Source organism: Syngnathoides biaculeatus, chromosome 12 (assembly GCF_019802595.1).
Source record: "Syngnathoides biaculeatus isolate LvHL_M chromosome 12, ASM1980259v1, whole genome shotgun sequence".
NCBI classification, from domain to species: Eukaryota; Metazoa; Chordata; class Actinopteri; order Syngnathiformes; family Syngnathidae; genus Syngnathoides; species Syngnathoides biaculeatus.
The window spans coordinates 21,141,148-21,166,116 of NC_084651.1; the positions used below are offsets into that span (position 1 = coordinate 21,141,148).

Sequence of the window (24,969 nt, forward strand, 5' to 3'; positions counted from 1 at the left end):
TACGTTACCTTGTATGATGCTAACAGTGCTCGCTGGTTTATTGAAGTAGCTTTCACAAAGCGGGATGATTGTTGGCAATACTCAGCACATTTTCGCTGAAATTAATCCAGCGACTTATCATCGTGACTGGTGTGTAATGTCTTTAAGTAATGCATGAATTTATTTGGCTTCATGCTGTCCTCTGCTAACATTTTTTCCTTTCCCTGGGTCTGTTTCAAGCTCTTATTCTATTGTATGAATGGGAATAGCTGGATATGGAGGTTATCTGTACTTTCTACCATCTAGTGAAAGAGCTATAATTCTTTTGCCTGTCACTCTATGCTACTGGCCTATGTAGGGACACAAAGATGGATTATTTGTAATAAATAATAATTTTTGGACCAATTAAGTGAAAATTGATATTTTCCCGCGGCTGTGGCACACCTGATGATCCCTGGCACAGTGCTTGGAAATCGGTTATTGATCTGCATTGTCGTGAAGCCACAACTCAAGAACAATACAGAACATCCATTCATCCATTTTCCGTACCGCTAGTCGCAGGGGTGCCTATCGCAGCTGTCTTCGGGCGAAGTGCGGGGTACACCCTTAACTAGTCTCTAGCCATTCGCAGAATAAAGAACCTGTCTTGTTAAAAAAAATCGCCTTTAACAACATACTGTGTGTTTAAAACTATCGTTGCACTGATCTCTTCTTGTTAGGAAAGTGCAACATCAATAGTTTGTTGTTGTTGGAAAATAACGATGCAGACAAAAGGAACCGTCACAGTTTGTCAGAAATATTATATTGTAAAAACACCAATGGCTTTTTTTTCAAGTGATAGCCTGAAATGTCGCTGAAAGTTGCAAATTCTCCCCCCCCCCCCCAAGTAATACTGTTTCTGACACATGCCTGTCAAAATAATGTTATTTTCCAAGTAATAGCCAGATCCGTGACAGGATGCACCAAGTATTTCACTGCTCCTATGACAGGGCTGTGACCCATTTTGGATTAGATCATAGTCTATCATTAAACGAGTCTTACACAACATTAAAGTCATAATTACAGTAAATATTTTTTGAAAACCACTGGGACTTAGACATATACTCAAATGGAAAGGGGTAAACTTTGTGCTACATTATCTGTCTGAATAAGAGTAAAGTGCATACTCCAAAGCACACTCGCGCAGGGATAGTGTGAGTGTGTCATAAGCGAGACGTGCAGTTATGGCCTCCTCAGCTCCTCCTTCCAGTGCTGCCTTCCCTCCATTCGATCCCACTCTCCTCACTTCTCCTCCGGTCCACCATTCACCTCGAGCCACCTGTCAAACCCTTTAGCGCCCAGTCCCCACTTGCTCAGCCCACGTGCGATTGCAAAAATAGCATCAGTGAAACTGAGGTGCCACGTAGAAGAGGACAGACTGTCAGTAAATACAAACTGGAGGAGCTTGTCCAGACCTGAAGGAGAGTGTTCTCCTCTTAGCGGTGGTGAGTAGCAAACTGCTGCTTTTTTGGTTTTTGTGGTTCACTTTGGTTAGTGTCCTGTTGAAGATTATGAAGGTAGAAGGTGCGAAGTTTTGAAATTTGTGTGGCTTTAGTTCTTTAAATCATTTTAATGCTCTGCAATGCTAATCTACCATTTTTAATGATGACTGCTGTGCATAATGATTTTTTTCATAATACATTGAATTTATTTGGAATATTGCTATAAATAGATGTTGTGTTTAGGGTTGCGCAAGTGGAGGGGTCACATACAGACCAGTAAATACCAACCTCCATGTTTGGCGCTTGGGTTGAATGGTCAGTGATGACAACACTCCTATCATCCAATTTATAACGTTTGTGCTTTTTGTCATGGCAAAAAGCCCTGAAATGCAACCGCTAGTTAAAGTGTGCACACAATAACGGCTTGGAGGCTGAAATTACATCCCTTTCACCCAAAGACCAAGCAGGCTGGACCAGAGAAGTGTTGCCATGCCACAAAATAAACAGCACAAACCTCACATTACAAGTATAATGATCCTATAAATTATGATCAACACCCACTAGTCATAACACTTAATGGTCAAACATATAATTATGTGAGATTTAATAAGAAAAACTAAAACATTTGCATACATAATTTTGGCTTTATAAAGATTATGATGCCCATTGATGACAATCAAAGAACTGTTAACATAAAGTTTTCACGAGTGTGGTTCGATGTATGTATTATTGCAGTTATTACTTCGTTTTTATTAAAGGAAAGAATTTTGTTACAGCATAACTGGGGAAAATAAGTCAAAAAAGCAGAGTGCCAGGCAGATGGGACTATTTATAAAATCTTGCATTTTCAGGTCAGTGCTTTGTAATTGTGCAGCCGCACTTTTGAGTTGTATCAGCCATGCTCAAACAAGCCTCCCTGTGGGATTAGTGTAGATTTATAAAAAGTAAATAAATAAAAGAGATGACTCCAAAGATTTGGGTTGAAAAGTCCTAATTAGACTCAGAGAGGTACTAGTTTAACTATGTTTGTTGGTGGGAGTGGAGTTTGCTCAAATTGGGTTGTATTGTTCTCCTTTCATGCATAGGTATAGTAAATTAGATAACCAAAATATTTGCAAACGCTGTCTGTATGATGCACTGCAGTGCTACATTCCCAAAATAAACATATTCTTACTAAAAATATCTCTCTGGAAAAAAAAAAGTCAGTCACAAACTTGTGCAGATTTTTAATGCAGTCGGAAGCAACTTAATTAAGTCTAGGTATTGTAATCGGTTATACTCTATGTATCTTTTACCCTTTAGCGAAGGTTGCCAGGATTGAACTTTGCACACTGCATCACAATTTTGTAATCTTTAAAATGACTGTACATACATACAGTAGGCCTATCTACGGTATACATTCATCCATCTATCCATGCAGAACATACTCTCTTCCATTCTGTGTCTGCTGCTCTCATCCTGTGGAGAAGGCGTTCAGTGAGGGACTTCCGCTCTCCTGCACGTTTTGTCTCTCTGTGTTGCGCCCGGGAAGGCCTGGAGGGTCCTCGCTCCACACGGCCTGATGAGACATGGGCAACGAGAGCAGCACCACTGAGGCTTTGGTAAGAAGAGATACGTTTGCTCTCATGCCTTTTAGCAACCCTACGAACGTGACTAACTATTACTAATACTACCAATACTTTACATAGATAGAACTAACAAAACTCAACTAGATGCTCGAACTAAACTACCAATACTAGAAGTACTACCACTACTACAAATAATATGACACCTTTCTATTATGACTACCTACTAATACTACCTCTACTGCGACTACTACTTTTTTATGATACTGAAAATTAGCAAATACGAAATACCGCTTATATTTTGTCAAAGCTAAAACTAGCAGTAATACTCTGACTCCTTGCACTTCTGCTACGATGGCACTATCAATGCTAATACAAATACTACTACTACTTCAACTTCTACTAATTAGCAAGCAAGCAATTTAAAGTCAAAAGCTTTTGTACCCTTGTGAAGCATCACGATCTAAAATGTGTGTGGCTGTTATAAGACTAAATCTCATTTGAAGTACATAAATCTACAGTACGTTTTATTGGGTTGCTCATAAAGGATGTAGAAATTAAGAGATAGAAAGACTTGTGACTCAGGCCCCTCAATGGATTGTCTTGATAGGATTGACATAAATGGACCTCTGAAACAGTCGAGGGTTCCAGGCTGTTGTACTTTATTTTACACGGTGTGCTACTGAAATCAATGAATCAATCTTTCATAATGTCAGCACCCAGCATTTTCTCTGCTCTCAATCCTGAAATATCAAATTTGTAATTTCAGCCAGAAGAGGTCGCTCCTGAACACGTTGTTCTGTTTCCACCCCAACAAAATCACAACGAACCCTTGCAGGTACTAAATAAAAAAAGTGTGGATGTTTTAATTTGAATTTAATTTAATTTTAAATTTGAAGTAAGGAAACCCCATCTGCTTTGCGTGAGTAGAATTTTTTTTTTTTCCACATTTCCCATTAAACAAAGTAAAATGTCCATGTTTATTTAAATGATAACGTAAATCCACATATCCATCCTTAGGAATATCCATCCATTTTCCAAGCCGCTTATCCTCACAAGTGTCACTGGAGCCGTGGAGCCCATCCCAGCTCACAGCTTTTTGAGTATCTTAAAAATAACAATTGAACGTCAAGTATTGTGTATTTTTTATTATTGTTTGGCTGTTAAAAAGCTGCTTGTGAGTGAACCCTGTGGTTTTGCTCTATTCATAGGAGAAATGTTGTCATTGTGATGATGTCACATGTAAACAATGCCAAGGTGTGAGAGAGAAGTTGATTGTGTTTTCTCACACCAACGCATTTTACGGTGTAAGTTGATCCTGTCTTGAGGTTAGCAGAGTCCCGACCCATGGGCCTAATTTTCAACATTCACCTGCAGTACCACTGTTTGTCAGACATTCGCTGCATCCAGCCGGAAAACACAAACCACGGGTGGAGGAGGAGGATGAGGAAAGGGAGGGACTGAGTGCTGCATGAGAGGGGAGGGGGAGGGAGACTTGAGGAAGAGGAGGGAGTAGGAACAGTGCTACAGTAAGATGGAAGGGGGAGGAGAATTCCCGGCCCTTCCCTGTTGCCAGCCAAGTGATTTGGCAGCAGTGTTTGTAGTACCAACACACACGTGCCTGAGGAGGTGCATGGAAACTTAGAAGGCAGGCGAGAAGGAGGAGCGAACCTAACGACTCAGTCAAGGAAAGAAGAGGAGAGCGGCTGCGTGTGTTGCAGCGTGATTGTGTATTCCAAAACAGGACGCGAGCCCTCTGAGGGACCCTGTGGACAACGTGGTCGCTGAACCGACAGAAGGCAAAGTTTATAGAATCTCCTTGAGCATATTGAGTAAGTACATTAGAGCTTGATGAAACTTAATTGCTACTGTGGTGCAAGGTTTTGTTAGTGTCTGCTGTGCAAGGAAAGGCCTGCTTTAGTGAAATCTTGTAGGAAACAACAAATTGACATCAAAACACGGCCAGTGGCACGTTGCTTTGCGATACTTTCAGTTGTGCTCATAAGTGTGTTTGTGTTAGATTGAAGGAAGAGCTGTATTCTCTGGCCTCAACAAGCTTCATACAGTCGAAGTCCCTTTGATTAAAGAGCTGCTTTTATTGCCGAAACCTTGCTGGTGACTCTTATAATGCTGAGTGGACAGTTACTACTTTGACATTGGGTGGTCTTCGGTAAGGCACATGAGAGTTTAAGTAACAGCATCAGCATGCACTCACCGGACGTGGCTCTCGGTTCACCTCCACTTGACCTGACCCATGTCAAGAAAAATAGCAATCTTGACTTTTCGGTGGCATATGTAATTGTAAAAGATAATTGCTTCACATTAATACATTTATTTCGGAAATGCATTGATTTAACAGAAACAACAACAACTGGTTGACTGTGTGACTTGGCAATTTGAAAATGACAATACACATTTAAAAAACGTCAGGAGGTCTACCCCGCAGTTCTGAAGTTGGGTATTCAAATCTCAGGTCAGGCCTTCCTATGTATGGGGGTTGCATGCTGTTGTCATGCTTAAGTTTTTTTTTTTCGAGTTCGGTGTCCTCCAATATTCCCAAAATTAATGTTCGGGTCATTAAATACTCTAAATTGGAATTATGTAATCTCCCCGTGCCGATGTGGGCTTTCTCCATGTATTCCTCCATGTTTGTTTGCATGGTCCCTGCCATTGGCTGGCGACCAGTCCAGGGTGTACTGGACTTCTTCCCCAGAGTCAACCTCTGTGTGATCCGAGTGGGGATAAAGGCAAGAGAAAATGGATGATGTAATCCAAATGTTTAATGCTGACATGGAGTTTAGAGATTCGTATTAGATATGACTAAGCACAAACTAAATTATCTTGGATCACTAGACAGGTGAAGCTGGTTGGCTCACCACATTTTGGACTCCACCTCAACAGACCTGCATACTTGCACTCACTTACTTCACCGCACAAGTGCAGCCTCACTTCAGAGATCTTTGTGTGATGAATGAGGCCTTTGTTTTCAACTGACAAAAGCCCACAAATGATATTTAGTGAAGCATTAGCTCTTAGATAATCTCTTTAACATTTAATCTAGCCACTATTTCTCTCCATGCTGTCTCTGCATCTAACCTTTCATAAATAGTGAAGGAAAATTTTTCACAGCATAATCTACACATTATAGCTGGATGGTATCTTTTTCACATCTATCTTTGTATATAAAAAGGCATTGGAGTGTACCTGAAAGCCTCTGTTTGCGTCACGGATGTTACTATGTGTAGTGCTTTAACGTTGTTGGTGTCATTTAGACAAGTGGTGGTAGTTTAAATAGACCCTCCAACCGTTTCCACAAAATGAAAGCATTAAAGACAAAATCTAGTCTCGTCAAGGATTTTAGTCAACCATCTTATTTGTCTTCAATTCCTATTGTGCCTCCTACCGCTCTTAAACCAATACATCGACTACTCTGAAGTGTAGTTAGCGTAGGTGGGAAAAAAACAGGTAACTTTAATTATATGCCACTTTTGTTTAAAATACTTTTCGACCACTGTTAAAACAGCTGGTGTTTTTAATTTTTATGAATATAAACTGGGAAGGTGTAGTGGAGAAGAGTATAGAGAGTAAATATGAGCTGTGCATCACTGCAGGCTATACACACAAAAGTTTGTGTTATCTTAAATGAAGGTGGAGCTATTTGCTCATCTTTGTTGGCTTAAGAGCTTTATTTTTGCCAGTTTTTGTAGATTTCCTGTAACATACATACACAACTTTAAGGTATTCATCATTGTTTTTAGCCTACATAAATTCAGCAATATTCCATGTGGAACTACTTAAATGTGTTTTTTTTTCATCGAATTATATATTTAGAGTAGGTTATTCTATAACTTCAGACTAATTGAGGAGAATAGCCTCTCTGTCATTGTCTCAGGGACTTCAGTTGATAAAACTTTTTGCGACACAGCTGGGACATCCCTCCTGTTGCGTTAGCATTAGCCTCAGTGCTTAGAACTATGCTTAGAACTTTGCTGCCCTAATCAGATCAGAAGACGTTTATTCAAAGACTTTCAAGATGTTGTTTTGTTAGCCTTAAGCATGTGAATGCACGTTTGCCTTTTTCTGTCTTACCTGTGTTACTTCCATTATCTTTAAGTGAATTATTAATTTTAAAAAACTGAACTAAGCTCTCCTGCCTGAAATTAGCTGGGATAGGCGCCAGCACTCTTTTGAGGATAGGTAGCTCAGGAAATGGATGGATGGATAGATGGATGAACCAGCCTTACTAGAGTCAGCTTGTCAACAAATGCACATTTACAGTACCTGTCTCTTTTATTTATGGACACTTGATTCCAAAGAAACTACACTCACCATAGTTTTTCAGTGGCAATTCTTTATCTGAAACCTATAAAATTGTTTCGTACCTTACTACATATAAATTGAAAAGTTTTAAGTTTATCTAAACTTAAGTCGCTGATGCATGGGTGGGGTGATTTCATGTACGAACGGGATATTATTTTCTGTTTGTTCAATCCAAACTCTCTTTAATTGTCCGTGAAACGGCATTTCCACTGTATTTGCATGTGACCAGGAAAGACATTAAAGCATTTGTCTGCTCAGTAGCGCCGTACAATGAATCAAACACTTATCTGAAATTAGTATTGCTCTATTAGCACCTTTCTATTATGAGTTTGTCAAACATCTTTCAATGGTGATTCATTTTTCTTTGTTTTCATTTTTTTTCCATTTTTTTTGTGGTTCACTTATTTCTACACTCGTATGACAGTTTAGAATGTTGAAATGGTATTTAAAAAGCTCCTGTTGCGTTAATCAAACTTCATAATGGTGACAGTTTGCACTTTTATTTCATAAGGAATTTGTTTCTTCTCAAATTAGAGCAATTTGGAAGTCAGCTACTGGCACAGAATGGATTGTATGTTGGAGGTTTCACTATGCTGTCTGTACAATACTTTTTTCCCCATTTTTTTGTGGGTATTTTGACCGAGACCTGCTGCTGATAATGAAAAACCTTAAGTAATTGACAGCTTGGCTGTATGTTAATACTTCAAACTGTATATTGTGTATAGCAGAAAGCATGATCCCAATGCATGTCATGTCATTATCCAAGCCGCTTATTGTCACAAGGGTTGCAGGAAAGCTGGACCCTATCCCAGCGAGCTTCGGGTGAAAGCCAAACTACACCCTGAACTGAGCGGGAATCGATCCCACGCTGCCTGTACCAAAGGCAGGAGTGTATACCAGAACACCATCAATGACTCCGATTGATCCAAATACAATTTAATATAATTTCATGCTAATCTTAAAATGTTGTGCTTGTAAATGACTTATGGATGATTTGATTAAAAAAAAATGCACATCTATAGTACATGTACATGCAGTGAGAATTCTCCATGATTTCCACTGACAATACAGACTAAACTTACTGTAATTACTCCCTGACCTACCAGTTGCATGTATCATTTCAACATACTTCCTGGACAGCAATTCATATTTGAACAGGGTATTAGTAGCATTCTAGGTTGTTTCAGATGGAGCACAAAAAAAAAAGAAATGGGTTTAACAGGAAAATAAGGGAACAGAGGAAATGGAGAACCAACAATATGAGTGGAATTACGGTATAATGTAGAGTACTGTATTTTCCGCAATATAAGGCGCACCTAAGAGCCTTAAATTTTCCCAAAAGCCGACAGTGCGCCTTATATATGGATCAATATCAAGCCACAACAGGTCTCGCAACTACGGTAAGCAGCCGCCGACTCCACTTTTCCCTGTAGAAGAAGTAGTGTGCGGTGTTGGGATATATGACTGTGTGAAGCGTGCCATTTCATTTCCATTTGTGTGTTTGTGTAAAGACTCCAAAATGACTCCTGTAGTACTACTACTACAATACTACGTCACCGACTTTACCTCGGTGAAAATAGTAAAACAACTGTTTATTCATTTTGGGTGTGAACGGAGTTGTCAGAATGGTGGTCTGTAATCTATTAATAGTGATTGACTGACCTATCTGTATTGTTCAGATTCCCTTTAGCGCAGCTCCATCTAATGGATGCATAATGTAACCCCAGCCTGTATGCTATGTGCCTTATAACATGGTGCGCCTTATTTATGAACATTTTTTTAAAATAGGCCATTCATTGAAGGTGCACCTTATAATCCGGTGTGCCTTACCTGTGGAAAATACGGTACTTGTAAGCTACCATTGGTGCACTTTTCTCCATTACAGACTAAAGCACAAAAAGATGCCGGTGTGCTGTTGACTGAGGTGTCCACCAGCCAACAGAGTTTGCTCTCCCAGCCAGTCTTCCTAGATGTCCCAGTCATCACTGGTGTGGAGGAGAGCGGAGGTGCTGCAGGGGCCGCTGAGGACAAGGAGGAGCTGGAATTTCCCCATGACTTGCTGCCCAGTCTAGATTTCAGCAGTGAACTCAACATCTGGGAGGCCTCTCTTGGGTGAGTGTGAGATGGAAATGACATATTCTGATGCAGGCCAGGCCACACAATCATGATCCCATTCCTACTTATGAATGTTTTTTATTAAAAAAAAAAAAAATCACTCACGTGATTTGCAGTGTGTGTATCACAGGTCAGTACAATGTTGCTCATAATAAAGAGCACAACACATTCAGTATCATCCTAACAAACCACTCACATCACTTCTTGTATCAATGAGGGCATATGGGAAGTGGAAAATGTATACACTATCGCACCACAACATTAATTATGGTTAGAATTTGTCTATGTAGATTTCTACTGGATTTTATTAGTACAACAGTTATTTTTAGCTGCCGTATGTTTATTTTGTGTTGTTACAACAAATGTCAACCAGAATAATAAACATCATGCGAGATTAATATCTTTGTAGTACCAATCAATAGTGGATTATTATCACTTTAGTATTTGTAATAAAACATTATAATTACAGTACATCCTTTTAATTTGTGGTGCAAGTTGTCCTGACAGTAGTTACCTCTCAGGGTGTTTTCATAAATACACACAATAAATAAAGTTTTCCTCTCCAATATCCTCGAACAGTGGGTTTAAGGGAACACATCTTTACTGCTCATGAAGTCATGGTAAATACCGGTAGATCTTTATTTGTTTTTCTGTGCTCTGTTTGTCTTTGTGCACGTGTTTTGGGCATGTGTTGACAGATTTAAGACTAGCTCAGGAGAAAGGTCATATGAGCAGGCCAACTCCCTGCTAGCTGGCTTGCAGCATCAAATGGAAGTCAGTCATCCTCTGGTAGTCCTAGATAGCAGGTACTGGACTCTGTATAATGAATGATACAGTATAACCAGAGCGCATGGAGTGACAAAGTACATATAACAAAATATATATTTATGTGTGCACATAATAGATCGCTTTTCCTGTGTAGGGTTTGTCCCATTAAAGGGTTGAGAAATAAGTCCCCTTAATGTTTGGGTGAATTAATATTAATCTGAGTCGATGTATTACATTTAACCAAAACACAAGGTATGATAAGTTTTGTTCCAATCACAGCTGAACAACTAAATACACAACTTGGTAGATTGAGTGTTATGTCTTGAATAGATTGTCCCATTTGGAAAAAAAATAAACTTTGCTTCTTTTTTTGTGCTGCTCCCTTCTAATGAGGCGAATACTGTGCTGTATGAATTAAAAACTGGACTGCGCACTGTCATTGGTTCCGGCATGGTCAACAGGCTCTGACTTCTGGTCAGGGTAAAAAGTATGGTAAACATACACACATTGTTATGGAAAACAATGCGATGAATATATACATCCAGCCATTATCCTCACAAGGGTCACGGGAAAGCTGGAGCCTATCCCAGCTAGCTTTGGGTGAAAGGCATACTACACCCTGAACTGGTCACCAGTCTATTGCAGGGCAGATATTGAGACCATCACTGAGCGGGAATTGATCCCACTCTGCCCGCACCAAAGGCAAGCGTGTGTACCACTACCCCATCAGTGATTCTCATGATAAATATATAATAATTAATTCTGAAGGTTAAGCTGAAACATACTTACCGTTGAAAAGTTCTTTGTGACATGCCGGCATGATTTTGACAGCCAACAGCTCAACAAAAAAGCCTACAGTAAAACTAACGTACTTCAATTTGATGTTATTATGTTTGACAATGTAAGGAACTTTTACGTGAAATAGTACCCAAAGCAATGTTTGACTGGAAGTTGAAGCCGAATTACCACGTGAAAGGGGTTTCTGCGCAGTCAAGTTTTTATCTTACGTCATTGGCTGCACTCATCAGTGAGGTGAGAGACATTTTTGATAGGATGTGTATACAAGAGCACTGATGAAAACCAGTTGCCTTAAGTAACACTTTGTTTCACGTCTTTCAGATAAAAGCGTGAGGCCCTCACTGTCATAATAGATCATGATATGTCATTTCATATTAGACGGCACATCTGCTTCACAGTTCTGAGACCAAAATTCAAAACGTAGCCTGTGTCACCCTTTCTGTGTGTGGGTTTTCTCTTGGGTGCTCCGGTTTCCTCCCATATCCCCAAAACATGCAGGGTAGGTTACTTTAAGACTCTAAATTGCCCATAGGTGTGAGTGTGAATGGTTGTTTCTATGTCCTCTGTGATTGGCTACCGACCAGTTCAGGGTGTACCATTCCTCTCGGCCAGAGTCATCTGGAATAGGTGCCAGCATACCCTGCGACCGTTTTAGGTTAAGCGGTTCAGAAAATAGATTGATGAAATTATCAGGCATAAAAGCAATTTTAGTTGAATAAGTAGTGAGTAAAATACAAATATTATCCATTATCCAAGCGGCTTATCCCCAAAAGGGTCACGGGAAAGCCGGAGCCTATTCCAGCTAGCTTCGGGCGAAAGGCGAACTGCACCATGAACTGGTTGCAGGGCAGATATCAACACCATCACTGACCAGGAATCGATCCCACATGGCTGCATCAAAGTCAGGCGTGTGTACCACTACACCATCAGTGACTCAAAATACAAATATAATTAATAAAATAAGGAGCGCTGGAGCCAGTCACAGATGTTATCGGGCAGGAGGCAGGGTACACCCTGAACTGGTTGGCAGCCAATCACAGGGCACAAGGAGACAGAGAACAGTCACACTCACAATCACATCTAGGGGCAATTCAGAGTCTCCAATTCATGTTTTTGGGATGTGGGAGGAAACCAGAGTGCCCTGAGAAAACCCACGCAGGCACGGTGAGAACAATATGTCCCAACACAAGTTGATAGTTGTCTTTGTAGTCTCAACATTTTATATTGTGTAGGTGTGGCTAATGTTTTGTACAGTAAATGTATTCAGGCTTGTTATGATGATGCGAAGGGTACCTTGGGGGCGTCCCTTTATCTGTCAACTAGCTAATGGATAGCTGCAAAATCACAGAAGTTCAGATGGTCCCACACTGTTCTGTCGTCTGGCGAAGTAGTGCTCAGTTGTGGCATAACTGTTGCAATATTAATATTGGTGTTTTGTTATGCTGGTCACTGCTTTAATAACTGATTTGATTTTTCAAGTTTTATGGAAGTATGATTATGTAACATTTAAAGACAGGCTTTAAAAATAATGTATTCGATATAAAAAGCTGTTATCATATTCTGTATGTAGAGTGGTATATTTTATTAACAACCAACTGCTTTGAAACAGCTGGTATGTGATAGACATTTTGACTAAAGTTGCATTGTGTGTGCACCCGCGTGAGTGGAATGCTAGAGCATGAGCTTTGTCAGCCGCAAGTGGCGTTGTGTGGCATCATGGAATGAGCAGCTGTTTGTCTGCAAGACAGTCCACACTTTTAACTATGTCACCCTACCCTTGTCTCAGGCCTCATGGCACCGACCCACTTCTCACAGATGCCTCACCCTCACCTCAGCCCATTGCCATACCTCACCCAGCTGGCCAGCCCTTGGCCCCTCCTCCGTGTGTGCTTCTTGACCAGGAGCTCCAGACAGCCTTCCAGGAAAGTGAGAAACAAATGGCTTCACTTAGCGTTTCTCATCTCATGGAACCCATCAGCAACAAGCATGAAAAAATTGATGAAGCGGATAAGGAAACTGGACAAGGAACAGTTACAAAGTGTGGTGAGTCATCATCACTGCCTCAAGTTGCAGATCAGTCTGGACATGGAAACAGCAAGGTCATAAACAAAAGTACGCATGGAAACGAGACCGGCCGCAGGCAAATGGAGTCAGTTGTGTTTAGTTTCAGGGACTACATACTTGGAACAAAGACTCCTAAGAAATCCACAAAAGGGGATGAGCAGAATAAATCAGGTCCCGATATCAATTCAGAAAAGACAACAGGGACATTTAAGCAAATGACAGGAGATGCTTTATTGGCATGTGCTGATTGTAACACAATCACTGGAGAAATTAGTTCACAGGACTGTAATTGGGAGAATTCCGAGGAAGACACAGAACTAAAGGAAGAGAGTGTTGACTTGAAAATTGAAAATCTGACTCCTTCATGCAAAATAAATCCTAGTAACACTGACATTAATTATTCTATTAAAGAGTTAGGTGACTCTGGAACTCCTTATTTTGAGAACAAAGATTTGCTTGAGGAATTGCATTCAGAAAAGCAACCAGGATCAAATAGTCATGCTGAGAACACCACACAAATTATTTTTGCGCGCAACAAACAGGTTGAGCCGGTGCAAGACAAAAGGATGAAAAGGAAAGACAAAAAGAAGCACAAGAAAAAGAAGAGGGGGGAGATGAACAAAGAGACGAAAGTGGAGGAGAGGGCCGCAAGACAAGTTGAAAATGAATTACAGGATGTCCCGCTTGTAAGTACAGGAAATCATTGTCACTCCGAGCCATTTGGATCTTCAGTGTCATGCAGAGAGACTGTGATGTGCGATGCAGAGCTTAATGATGCCTTTCGTCGCAAGGGAATGCCAAGCCCCTCCCTATCTTCTCATACCCTGGAGGATCATTTTATTGACTTGGCCTGTTCTGCATCCAGTCTGGTTCCTTCACACTTAATTCAGTCTGATAACATAAATGTAACAAATGCTCAGTGTGGCAAAAATAACAACACTGACAAAATCCTACAGAGGACGCGACATACAACTGCATGTCCAATCAGTAAGCAAACGATAACAGATGTCCAGCCCACAGATGATGTTCTCGATAACGAATCAGAAAAGCAATCACACAAGGATATTATTTGCACTGAAGGACAGATACACAAACTGGAAAGCCCATTTTGCATCATCCCAGCTAGTGTGGGAGAGATTTGTGTGGAGAGGGCCATTGAAGATGCTTTAATACAGGCTGCTGCGTTGCCAGTAACAACACCCACGATGCGAGAAGTGATAAAAAGTGAGGGAGAAAGCGCGAGCTGTGATTCATTGGAGGGAGCAGCTAACGCTAAAGGAGGCATCGGGAAAGGAGAGGCAGAAATACACTCGGAGGGAAACAAAGAGAGGAAAAGACACTTCGATTACAGTGCTCATCTTTCATCTGTCTGTTCCATACTTGATTCTTCAGATGATCAGAGACAAGCCGTTAGTGGGGAAACCTGTGAGAGCAAAATGCCATACACTTCGGTTGAGAGTTGTTCGAAGGGACAGAGGGAGACGAGCAGTGCAGGAGCCACGATCTCTCCGGGAGAAGTGTGTGACAGAGAAATGGACCCACTCTGGTCTGAATGCAATTTTAATAATTTTCCCCATGGGATTCTTGCCAGTGCTGATCATCTGAATGATGGCGCTGCAGGACTGGAGGTAGGAGGAGTGGCTGAGTGTAGTTCATTCAGCCTTCCGGAGGAGGCTGCTAGAGGGGCGTCTGAAGCTAAGAAAAAGCCGTCTACACCCACTGATGTTGCCGAGTCATTTGTGAAGTCATTGAGCAGCGCTGAGACCACCAATACCGTCACAGGCAGTCTGTGCACTGAGGAGGAGCCCGCTGCAGCATTTTCACCTTTGCAACATCGTAGCGAACAAAGCAATTTTAAAAACAGAGCCAGCAAAAAGCAGGATCTGAATTCTGAGGAGCCACCGTGTTCCGGAACCACTTGTGAGGCGGCAGCCATCACAGAGACGTCTCTTACTTTTGCCAGCAAAAATCAACAGGTGCAACCTGAAAGCAGCACACCCAAATCCACAGCAACTAAGAAAGAAGTCGAGATCCAAGAGCAGGCTGAGAACCAAACCATTAGTGCGGGTAAGTCTGCACGTATTAGAAGTGGAGGCAGCAACATAGTTCGCTTTGTAGACAGTGTGAAAGAAGACTGTAGTGCCACTATCGAGGTGAGAAACATGTCAATGCCGGCTTTGGGATGGGCGTCATTGCCACCATTGACGGTACATGAGAGTTTGTACCATCCTGTTGTTGAGGCCAGCTATATTTACACAGACTTCCTCAGCTTAAGGAAGCCGGAAACCAGTACCGACGGTTCTTCCAAGGATGAAGCAGCATTTCAAAGTGCCACATCAAAGTCTGATAATGGTATTCTTTTGAATACAGAAGATGCATCCAAGAATGCTAATAGTGATCCATTAGAAAAAGACAGGAAAAGGCCAACTGAAAAAAATCTTAGTAGTATGGAACATAGTGACACTCTTGAAAAAAACACAGTACCCACAGGTGTTTCTGCAGAACCAGCAAAGTGCACTGAAGAGCCTAGAGAACTCTCCAAGAATGAAGTAAACAAACCAGGAAAGGAGTCATCAGAACACAGTGAGAGGACAACAACTCACCAAGAAAAAGAGAAGTCAACTAGTAAACAAATGGAAGAAAACCTGGATCAAATGGTGACAAAGGAGGGTGAGGTTGTGATCGAAAAGGGCAGTGCAGATTTGTGTCTATTGCCAAAAGAAATGAACACACTTGAGCTCAAAATGGACAGCAACGACCCAACCAAACCTGACAAGCCAGAGGAGACGAAAAGGGATGAGTTAGTGGTTGAAGAAAGAGAAAGTTCCAGTTCTGTCAGTAATGTTACCATTAAGCCAATACAAAGTGTCTTTACCGCGTCTCCTAATGAACAGCTTTCAAGTGAGCTGGTTTCCATCCGTAATTGTGAAACACCAGTGTTAACCTGCTCAGTCTCTCAGACAAAACAAAGAGACCTCAGCTGTCAGCCTCCTGCTGAATATGCGCAACCACCCTCTCACGCACTAGTTAGCACGGAGCCAACTGAATCGAAGAAGCACTCAAAGTCTGTGACCCACATGGATCTGATAAAGGACGAGTCAGTAATTACAGAGGCAAGTGCCACTGAGCAGTCAATTTCTGTTCATGAGGAATGTGCCAATAGTTCTGCATTGATGCTGCAACCTCAAGGCTTTATGTTAAGTAACTTGGAGGCAGTTGATGAACGTGAGGTCTCTCTTTTTGAGGGAATTGGTGGTGACAATTTTGGGTGTGATAGTACCAAGGCACACAAGTCTTTAGTAGATGATGAAGAAAAAACTCATTTGACACAAGGGGATAGAAATGATGTTGACTGTATTTCCTCTCTGGCATTTGACTGCAAACTGACACCTTTACAGAAAAAACAACCTCCAGATTGTGTACTGGCAAGTGATGGCTCTAATTATATAACGACTCAAGCAACAGCTGAGCTCATGAATGACATCTTCCAACTCAATTCTAACACGGCCAATGGGACGTGTGATAACACTGAACTGTGTGATGTCAAGGAAAAACAGAACATGGATGAGAAAACTTCCATGTCACTCAGTGACAAAACCGAGCTGCACAATAATCGAAAGGAAACAGCAGATGGTGGCACACTTCATATAGGAAATGTGACGACTCAACAGAATGAAAAGTCTGATAAAGATGAGAAAGAGGAAACTGGAGATGTGAAGCCATCAAATAAATATGACATTCATAATATTGAACCGCATACGGTTCAAAGTTTGGAGGAAGAAATGGCAAGTGAACATCATGTTTATGACCAGTATTTGCACCAAACTTCGGCAGAAACTGAGCACAAGGAAAACGGGGACACGTCAATAGATTCACATACTGGACTGCACAGTTTGGCTCAGCGAGTGGAGGAATTGGAGCAACCACAGCAGAATGTGCGATCCCAACATTCCACGGATGGATTGCAAGGTGGTTGCGTGGAGGCATTGGAAGAAGGGGGAAAGATTGATAGCCAAATTAAACTGATTCAAGCACCTGTTTCTGAGATTACTGAGGTAGCAGGAGGAGACAATGGATGTTTTGAGACATCAGGTCAGTGGCAGATATCAACAGGTGACAGCTGTATCAGTGAGCATGTGGTAGTTGAAGACAAAGTTGAACGCAAGGAATCACAAATAATTCCAGGAGTTGACATGATTGTTGTTCCTCTTGTGTCTGAGTTAATTGATTGCAGAAACTCAATTGAACAACATGCTTTAGTGCAAACAAAGACACCTCACATGGATGAGTTTAGACATGAAGTGAGTAATGACAAAACCTGTACTTTAACAAAGGAGGGGTCAATAACACATATAATACGTGACAATGAGTTTCTGAATAGTGTGGATAGTAAAGATAACATTGTAAGAAACCAATCAGATTCATTTGGGGAGCTCCAAGGAAATCGTTGTGCCTTTATAAGCAATGCTTTTTCAGCTCAGCCTTTATTAAATGATCAGAAAGTTTCAACTATAGGATTTTCTGTTTATACACATGTTAGTATGAGTGAAAATGAACATCCCAAGATACATGGAAAAATATACAATACTGTCGAAAAGGATGACTGTGCTTCTCAGGCTGTGAAAACCCACAAGAGTGAAACTGAGGCATGTAAAATGCTGGATGCAGTGTGTGAGTCTCCTCAGCCACAATGCTCCAATAAAATCTCTGGCATACAAAATGCTTCGCTGGCACCAACTCCCATAAAAGGCCCTCACGTAGAGGAGATTGCATGGGGGAACAATGCATCTTTAGGTGGAGAAAAGGCACATTTCCCAGTGAAAGGAACAAGTAAGGTTAAAGTAATGGACAGTAAAGCGACACCAAAGAATGTACAAAGTCAAACAGCGGTTCCTCAAGATATCAACCCATCATCTGCTGATGTTTCAAACGTTGTTTGTCACTCTGATGGCAACATTAAGCTTTTGAAGACAGTGGGAAATGACAAAGACCTAACTATCAATCTACAACCCAACATTGCTACAGACACACCCAATGCTTCACCCAAAAACCAAGATGACCATGCATTGTTCTCTCAGGCAGTGCTGTCTCAAAATGAGCAACTTCCCGATCACATCTCCCTGCCAACTCCAGCGGCTGATGATTTGGTGCACTCCCTTGCCTGCAACCCTCATTTTGAACAGGCATCCCTAGACACAGTGGCGTCCCACGTGCCACATGCTTGTCCTGGTGAACTCACAACACAAGAGTCAGTTACCAACTGGATAACAACTTTGAGAGAAGCGGCTTCTCATGCTCCGACTGAACAAGAGAGCACAGAAATACCAAGGTAAACAAAAGAGCATGAGGATGTTTTAAATGTGTTCACAAGTTTATATTCAATAAGGCAAATGTCGTTTGATTTACATGATGGTAAGTGGAATGACGGAAAAACAGACATTTAAAAAAACATTCAAATCTTTTTTTATTTTGACTGTAATTCTTCATGGCGGGATGGTGATGCAACTGGTTGGAGCGTTGGCCTCACAGCTCTGAGGACTGGGGTTCAAATCCAGGCTCCGCCTGTGTGGAGTTTGCATGTTCTCCCCGTGCCGTGTGGGTTTTCACTGGGCACTCGTGTCTCCTCCCTCATCCCAAAAACATGCATTCATTGGAGGCTTTAAGTTGCTCCTAGGTATGTTTGCGAGTGGTTGTTTGTTTCTATGTGCCCTGAGATTGGCTGGCAACCAGTTCAGGTTGCACCCTCACTCCTGCCCGATGACAGCTGGGATAGGTTCCAGCTCTCCCGCGACCCTCCTGAGGATAAACTGCTAAGAAAATGGATGGATGGATAATTCTTTGTTTTTTATCTAATAGGTAGATATTAAAGTTACCTAGTTGCTGGTGTTTGTACATTCTGAATTGGGTTCCTGTAGGTTTTTCAACAATAAAACAAGTCAGAAAATAAAGGACACCAAATGACTTTTGTACAGTACAACCAAATGTCTTTAGAAGTATTAACTACTTTGAAGCAATTTTGCAGTTTTGTAGAGTTACGCTTGTACATGGCCATATGCAATGACACTATGTTAAGCACTTGTGTAGTTTGTTGTTGAAAAGAACTGGCTTACAATGAATATGAATGAGGATGTAAGTACACTGCTGTACATTGTGTTGACTGGAGCTGAGGTCAGATGTTAGTCTAATGGAAGTAATGCAGCTCTTTATATTGGAAGGATGACATCAGCTGCGACATCTCTCCACGACTAGAATGGTGCTTCCCCCCCTCCCTTTCACACAGCACTCATAGCTTGACATAATACAATACACACACATTCACACAGCACTACTGTCAAAACACAAACAAGGAGACACTTCAGGAAACTGCAGCCTACCTTGACATTTGTAGTTTGTCCGTCATTTCTCATGCATGTGGTAAAACTAAATGTCCCACTTCCCTTCTTCTATTGTGTTTTCTCAGACCCCTCCCATCATTGCAGTCTTCTCAAAAAGAGTTTCTTACTCCAAAAGAGGAGGTAGCTGATTCTCTGGGGCGAGAGCAGATCCCTCAGGAGCAGCTAGACATCACAACGCTACATCCTGAAGTAAATCTTGCACAACAGCTAGAAAAGCTTAACGAGCATGTGCAGGAGACAAACGAAATTGCTAAACAAGAAGAGGGTCATATTGAAGAGCATCCGATCAGTAGTATAGAAATATTAGCACATCAAACTGACCTTGCACAATCAACAAAAAACAGAGACAACCTTGTGGAACTCTATAACGACAAAGCGGAGAAGGAATCTTCACAAGAAAGTGAGAAGACAACAAAACACCTAGGACTAGAGAAGAAAACAAAGAGTGTACACCCAGAGGATAAACCTGAAAAACCAAAAGAGGAAAGCACAGAAACGGTGAATGATCCTGCTGCGGTGCTACAGGAAATTGGGTATGTATCTGTACAGAATAATGCCATCCATGCTTAAAATTGTAATAGTGTTCGCACGCGGCCCTAAAAGTCCCTAAAAACCCTACATTTTCGAAGGTGCATTTAGGGGTTCCTTAAAGTCCTTAAAATCCGTGAAAACCGGTCAAGCCCCTAAAAAGGCCTTAAATTAAAAAAAATCAAAGGGAGGACCTCTACCGCCAAATTTCTCCCTAAAAAATAAATTAATCTTTTATTTTAAAAAAAATAGCGATTCGTCTGGTGTCCAAAACAGCTGGAAATTGTCAACGGAAGTCACCGTGTTGACAACTAGTCGCCATCTTGTCGATATTCCATTGTTTGTTTCCGTGAGTAGGCATTTCACTTCGTCTTTGTTACGACGTAGCGTATTTCTTTCATCGATCCAACTTGTATCACGGGGAAGTGCATTTTTCAAGAAGCTTGGGTTGAAAGTAAGGAGTTTGGGAGCTGGGTTCGTCGAGATCCAAAAGATCGGCACATGTTTTACTGCCATCTGTGCAAGCAGAGTTACCAGCTTGAAAAGATGGGCGTCAAAGCGCTGGAGTCGCACCGGAAAAAAAGGAGACATGCTGATTTGGCGAAGACTCTCTCATCTTCTGTTGGTATGAATCTGTTTCTAAAATATCAAGATAGTGAAGCATCAACTTCAGGCAGTGGTACTGGCAGTGCATGCGCACATACAGTTGTCCAGCCATCGACTTCAACCACCCAGAAGTCAGACTTTATGAACGTAGTTCAATACACGAAGACGGACTCGTTAAAGGCAGAGATCGTGTGGACTTTAAAAGTGATATGCAGCCATTACAGTTACAAATCTTGTGAAAATAATTCAAAAGTGTTTGCGGTCATGTTCCCAGACAGTGACAGGGAAAGGAAGACTTCGTACCTGGCTACATTTGGCATCGCTGCCCACTTTTCATCTCTACTGCCTCAAAGCCAAAAAAGCCAGAATAGAGACTGACATATCTACGCTTATTGAGAAGGCTGACAGGCTGTGTGAAGGAGGCAGAAGAAAAGAGGAATCTGAGGTTTATCACCGGGGCCAATGCACTCAGAGGCAGAGCAAAGGACAAGAGAGCCACATTGGCACCTCTGCAGCAACAAATAGAGGAGGCACTGGGTAGGCTCAAGGGGCTAGAGTAGGGGTGCTGAGACAGACAGACAGTAGAAGACATTTGTGTATATAGTTGCAATTGTAGTTAGAATCTTTTTCTGTAGACTGTTATGTGAAGACGTTGACAATGGTCATATCAATGAGAACTACCACAAGGGGCAACAGGTGATCACTGTCACAGGTACTGAGATACTGGAACATTTGATGAACCAAGAACGGTTGATGGCACCATTGGGTGAGTCTTTTTTCCTTACTCTTGATTTCCCACAATGGCCCTAAATTTTTCGTGTCGGCCCTACATTTTTTCAGTGTCAGCCCTCAATTTTTCGTGTCAGCCCCTAAGAATGCCCCTAAAAAGCCCTTAAATTTTTTTGGTCAGACTGAGTTTGAACCCTGTAATAGTTGACTTTCCTAACAGTTGGCTTTAAGTTTGTTTCCTTGAGCGCAATCTGAAATAATGGCAAGAATAAATCTCTTTCATTCATATTACCGGAAGATATACAGAAAAACAAATGTGACATTTGTTATTGTCAGTCTTGAAGTCAGTAAGTCGCCTGCAGTGAGAATAAAGAATGGGCTCAGGCTTCCCTGTAAGGCCTTCACCCTATGAAAGTGAATGGAAAGTCACGTGTGTGTAATCCATAACTAAGGAGTCACTAAAAGTTTACACTAACAATGTGGTCTAACTGACCTTTTGAATAAGTCCCATATGATATTTATGGCCTATTTTTAGTTTTTTATTGAAGATTTTACGTGAACTTCTTTTGGCCAGGAATCATACGCTACCCTGCTTGTCACACCTGAACTTCCAAATGGGATTGGATTGTCCTTTTGGTGCCTGTGCTTGACCTTTTAACGTCTCTCAGACATGCTAGTTTCTTTCCGTCTGACCAATTGAATAATAATTTGTACTTTTTAAAGGCTGAAAACCCATTATTTATCATTATGATAGCTTGGGATATACGTTAGCGCGATTCACAGGGATACAGTACATGTTGACTGCATTATGAGGGTGACTCATGATGTGCATCATCATCTGCATGGCTTGATTTTCATGAGCTTTTATGAGTGACTGCCATCACTGCTGCAATCCCAGCAGGCGTGTGACATGGCATTTGTTGCCTGTCAGTCACAGCACAAGTTCAGTTCTCGCTGGTTGTCACAAAAATATTTGGTAAGAGCATTTTGTTGGACAGTTGTCAACAGAATGACACGCGTTGTCAACTGGACTTAAATGGAGCAGCATTCCTCAAAGCCTTGTTCAGTTGTTCTGAAATCGCCACCTAAAGATTAGTGGGATATTGTAATTTGACTATCAAAAATATATATCAAATGTTCCTTTGTTTTATAGTGCTAAAAATACAACATAAAACATGTTTTTGTGCAGTTACACAGTGTTGAAACTATGTGTAGGAAAATACTCGGATTGACCTCATATTCAAAGGTCAAAAGTGTGCGTTCTTGAAAAATGGTTAAAATATTGAAAATGGTTGTGTACCACTACAGGAATCTTGTAAATAATGGTATTTCAGTCACTCACATTCGAAAAATGTACGTGTGTGGTCAGTCATGCTCGCAGCTAAAGTTGCGGGTGTTATTAGGGAAGGATCTCAAGACCTAAAGGCTCCATCACACTATGACGTTCTGGTCAACGTCCTCTGAACATTTCAATCGTTCTATTTTTCAGCATTCTCAAACGTGGATGACACATCTGGCGTGTGATTAACGTGCGTCTAACGCATGAAAAGCGTGTAACAGCGACCAAATAAGACACCCATAAAAACCATTAGCGTGTGCAACCGCGTCATTGGGGCGCGACAAGCGATTTGTCAACGTAAGACGAGCGTTTTGAGTGAGTGAGCAATGGGTGAATAACGACAGAAAAGCGTTTTGCTGGCGTGTAATTTTTATAGTGGAACCGGCACTAAAACGTTGGAAAGTTCATTGTCACTTCAGTTGTTGTCGTGAGTTGGAACAGTGAGCATCATGCGAGAAGAAAAAAAGTTAAGGCGCCGACTTCAGCAACTAGCGCTGCTAGTAAGAAAGCTAAACCTCTTTCATCACGAGCAATGTGTTTGGGGGAAAAACAACAGCAGGAGGAAGAGCACGTCCGCAAAGTCACGCACCATGGAACACCCCCTGGGGACTCTAAACACCTTGCAAACCCCAGTGAGGACGGTCTGACAGAGAGACAAAAGAAGCAGAGAAAGGATTGCAGGATCCTGGACCGGGCTGTTGAGGATAGTCTGGTGGAGTTTTTCCGCGAAAACGAACTGCTGCTTTCTGGATCTTCCATAGTAGGTGCTCTCTACTGTAGCTTAATATTAAATGGACCTTGCTTTTACAAAGCATCGGTTTATATACCCATATGCATGGAAGTTCGGGAAACGCTCAAATGACGCTCAATGGACACCTAACGACGTTAGTTTCACTTTGGTTACACGCTGTGTGCGCTAGGGGATTATTCAGTGGGCGTTGAAAGGTTGCCAGTGAGTCGTTCACTGCAAAGCAAATGATTAAGTAACAACCAAGTAAAGCTAGAGTTACGACTGACTAACGATAGGCAAACGCGTGCAACGCTCGGCGAACCTTAGTAAAACGCTCCATGGATGTTCTTGAACGTTCTGCAGCATTTAAAATTAAAAGTTGATGAACGCTGGTCTCGGTGAGAACTTTTTTGCATGTTCAAAACTTTTTTTCCGGACCGGCGTTCTCCGCCGATTCCCAGTGATCATTGACGTTCACTGGCGAAGAAACAACGCTACTCTGGAGCTATCCCAACGACCATGGGCGACTACCAACGTTTCCTCAAACGCTAAAGGACGCTGGCCAGAACGTCATAGTGTGACTTGGCCATGAAACTAATTTACTAGCTTAATATAGCATAACTGCAAATTAAAAATAAAATAAATATGTAACCCTAAATTGAAAACAAAGATTTCAAACTCAGAAATGATAATTTCCAATTACAGCTGATATTAGAACATGATATAAAACAGTATTTAAAATTTTTCATCAATTAAAAATTCTTGATCTGCCAAACTTTATCTGAAGAAAAGACCCAAAAACCCAAATCAAGGTTAATCTTATGTTGCCTCATATATTTAAAATACAGAAATAGCTTTTTGTGCACTGTATTGTCTGTGCTTTCATCCTGAATCAGGCTGTGCCAAGGTGGAATTTTAAAATTACACACCATCTCATCCTGTACTTTCTACTATGGCTTCAGACCAGACCTTTCCCACTCGGAAAAGAGAAAATCTCGTCCAGTTTAACCACATTTTCTTCGATTGTTCGCATACTCGTAAAGTCATTGCATCTTAAAACAACAGCATTTCTTTTTTAACTTTCTCCATTAATATCAAAAGTAAACATAAGCAGCATGTGTAGCTCGTCTTTGGTCTACGTTGCCCAGACTGTCACCAGCGGTGGTGGACGCTGTCATTATAAAACACATTGATGGGCTGCGTAAGTATTGTAACATTTGTAATTATGAGTGCACGTTTTTGAGAGGGGGGGGGGTGGTGACCCGGTAACCCCAGTTAAAGAATTACTGATGTAGAATATATATTTCAGGGAAAAGAGCACAGACTGCTGGGCTTGGTGGGGCACAGTTGTGTCCTGTTTTTGTGTGTGCGCGCACATCGTGTGCGTGGGTTCCCCGCCCCTAGCAGGCACCTCCTCCCTCCCCTGACTGTACAGCCCCAGCCTGCCCTCTTCCACTCGAGCCCTCTAAAGTCAGTTGCACAGAGCAGGCATTTGAACAAAAGCCAGAGTTCAAGACAAACACTCGAGCATGTGCTGTCTGCTGAGCGTGCA

At 41.5% G+C, this 24,969-nt stretch overlaps 1 protein-coding gene across 9 annotated transcripts in view; it reads left to right on the top strand.

Moving 5' to 3' along the window:
• Positions 1–24,969, top strand: part of tacc2 (transforming, acidic coiled-coil containing protein 2) — a 55,890-nt gene that overhangs the window by 4,926 nt on the left and 25,995 nt on the right. For 2 of the 9 annotated variants that reach the window (XM_061836702.1, XM_061836701.1), the window contains 3 exons: positions 9,231–9,457; positions 10,159–10,266; positions 19,551–20,018. In XM_061836702.1, the coding sequence (XP_061692686.1) occupies positions 9,231–9,457; positions 10,159–10,266; positions 19,551–20,018 (803 nt within the window). Of the gene's footprint in view, positions 1–2,880; positions 3,062–3,794; positions 3,864–4,499; positions 4,858–9,230; positions 9,458–10,158; positions 10,267–17,705; positions 18,420–19,550; positions 20,019–24,969 lie in introns of those variants that run through there. The other 7 variants (XM_061836703.1, XM_061836705.1, XM_061836704.1 and 4 more) reach the window with 7 other exon arrangements.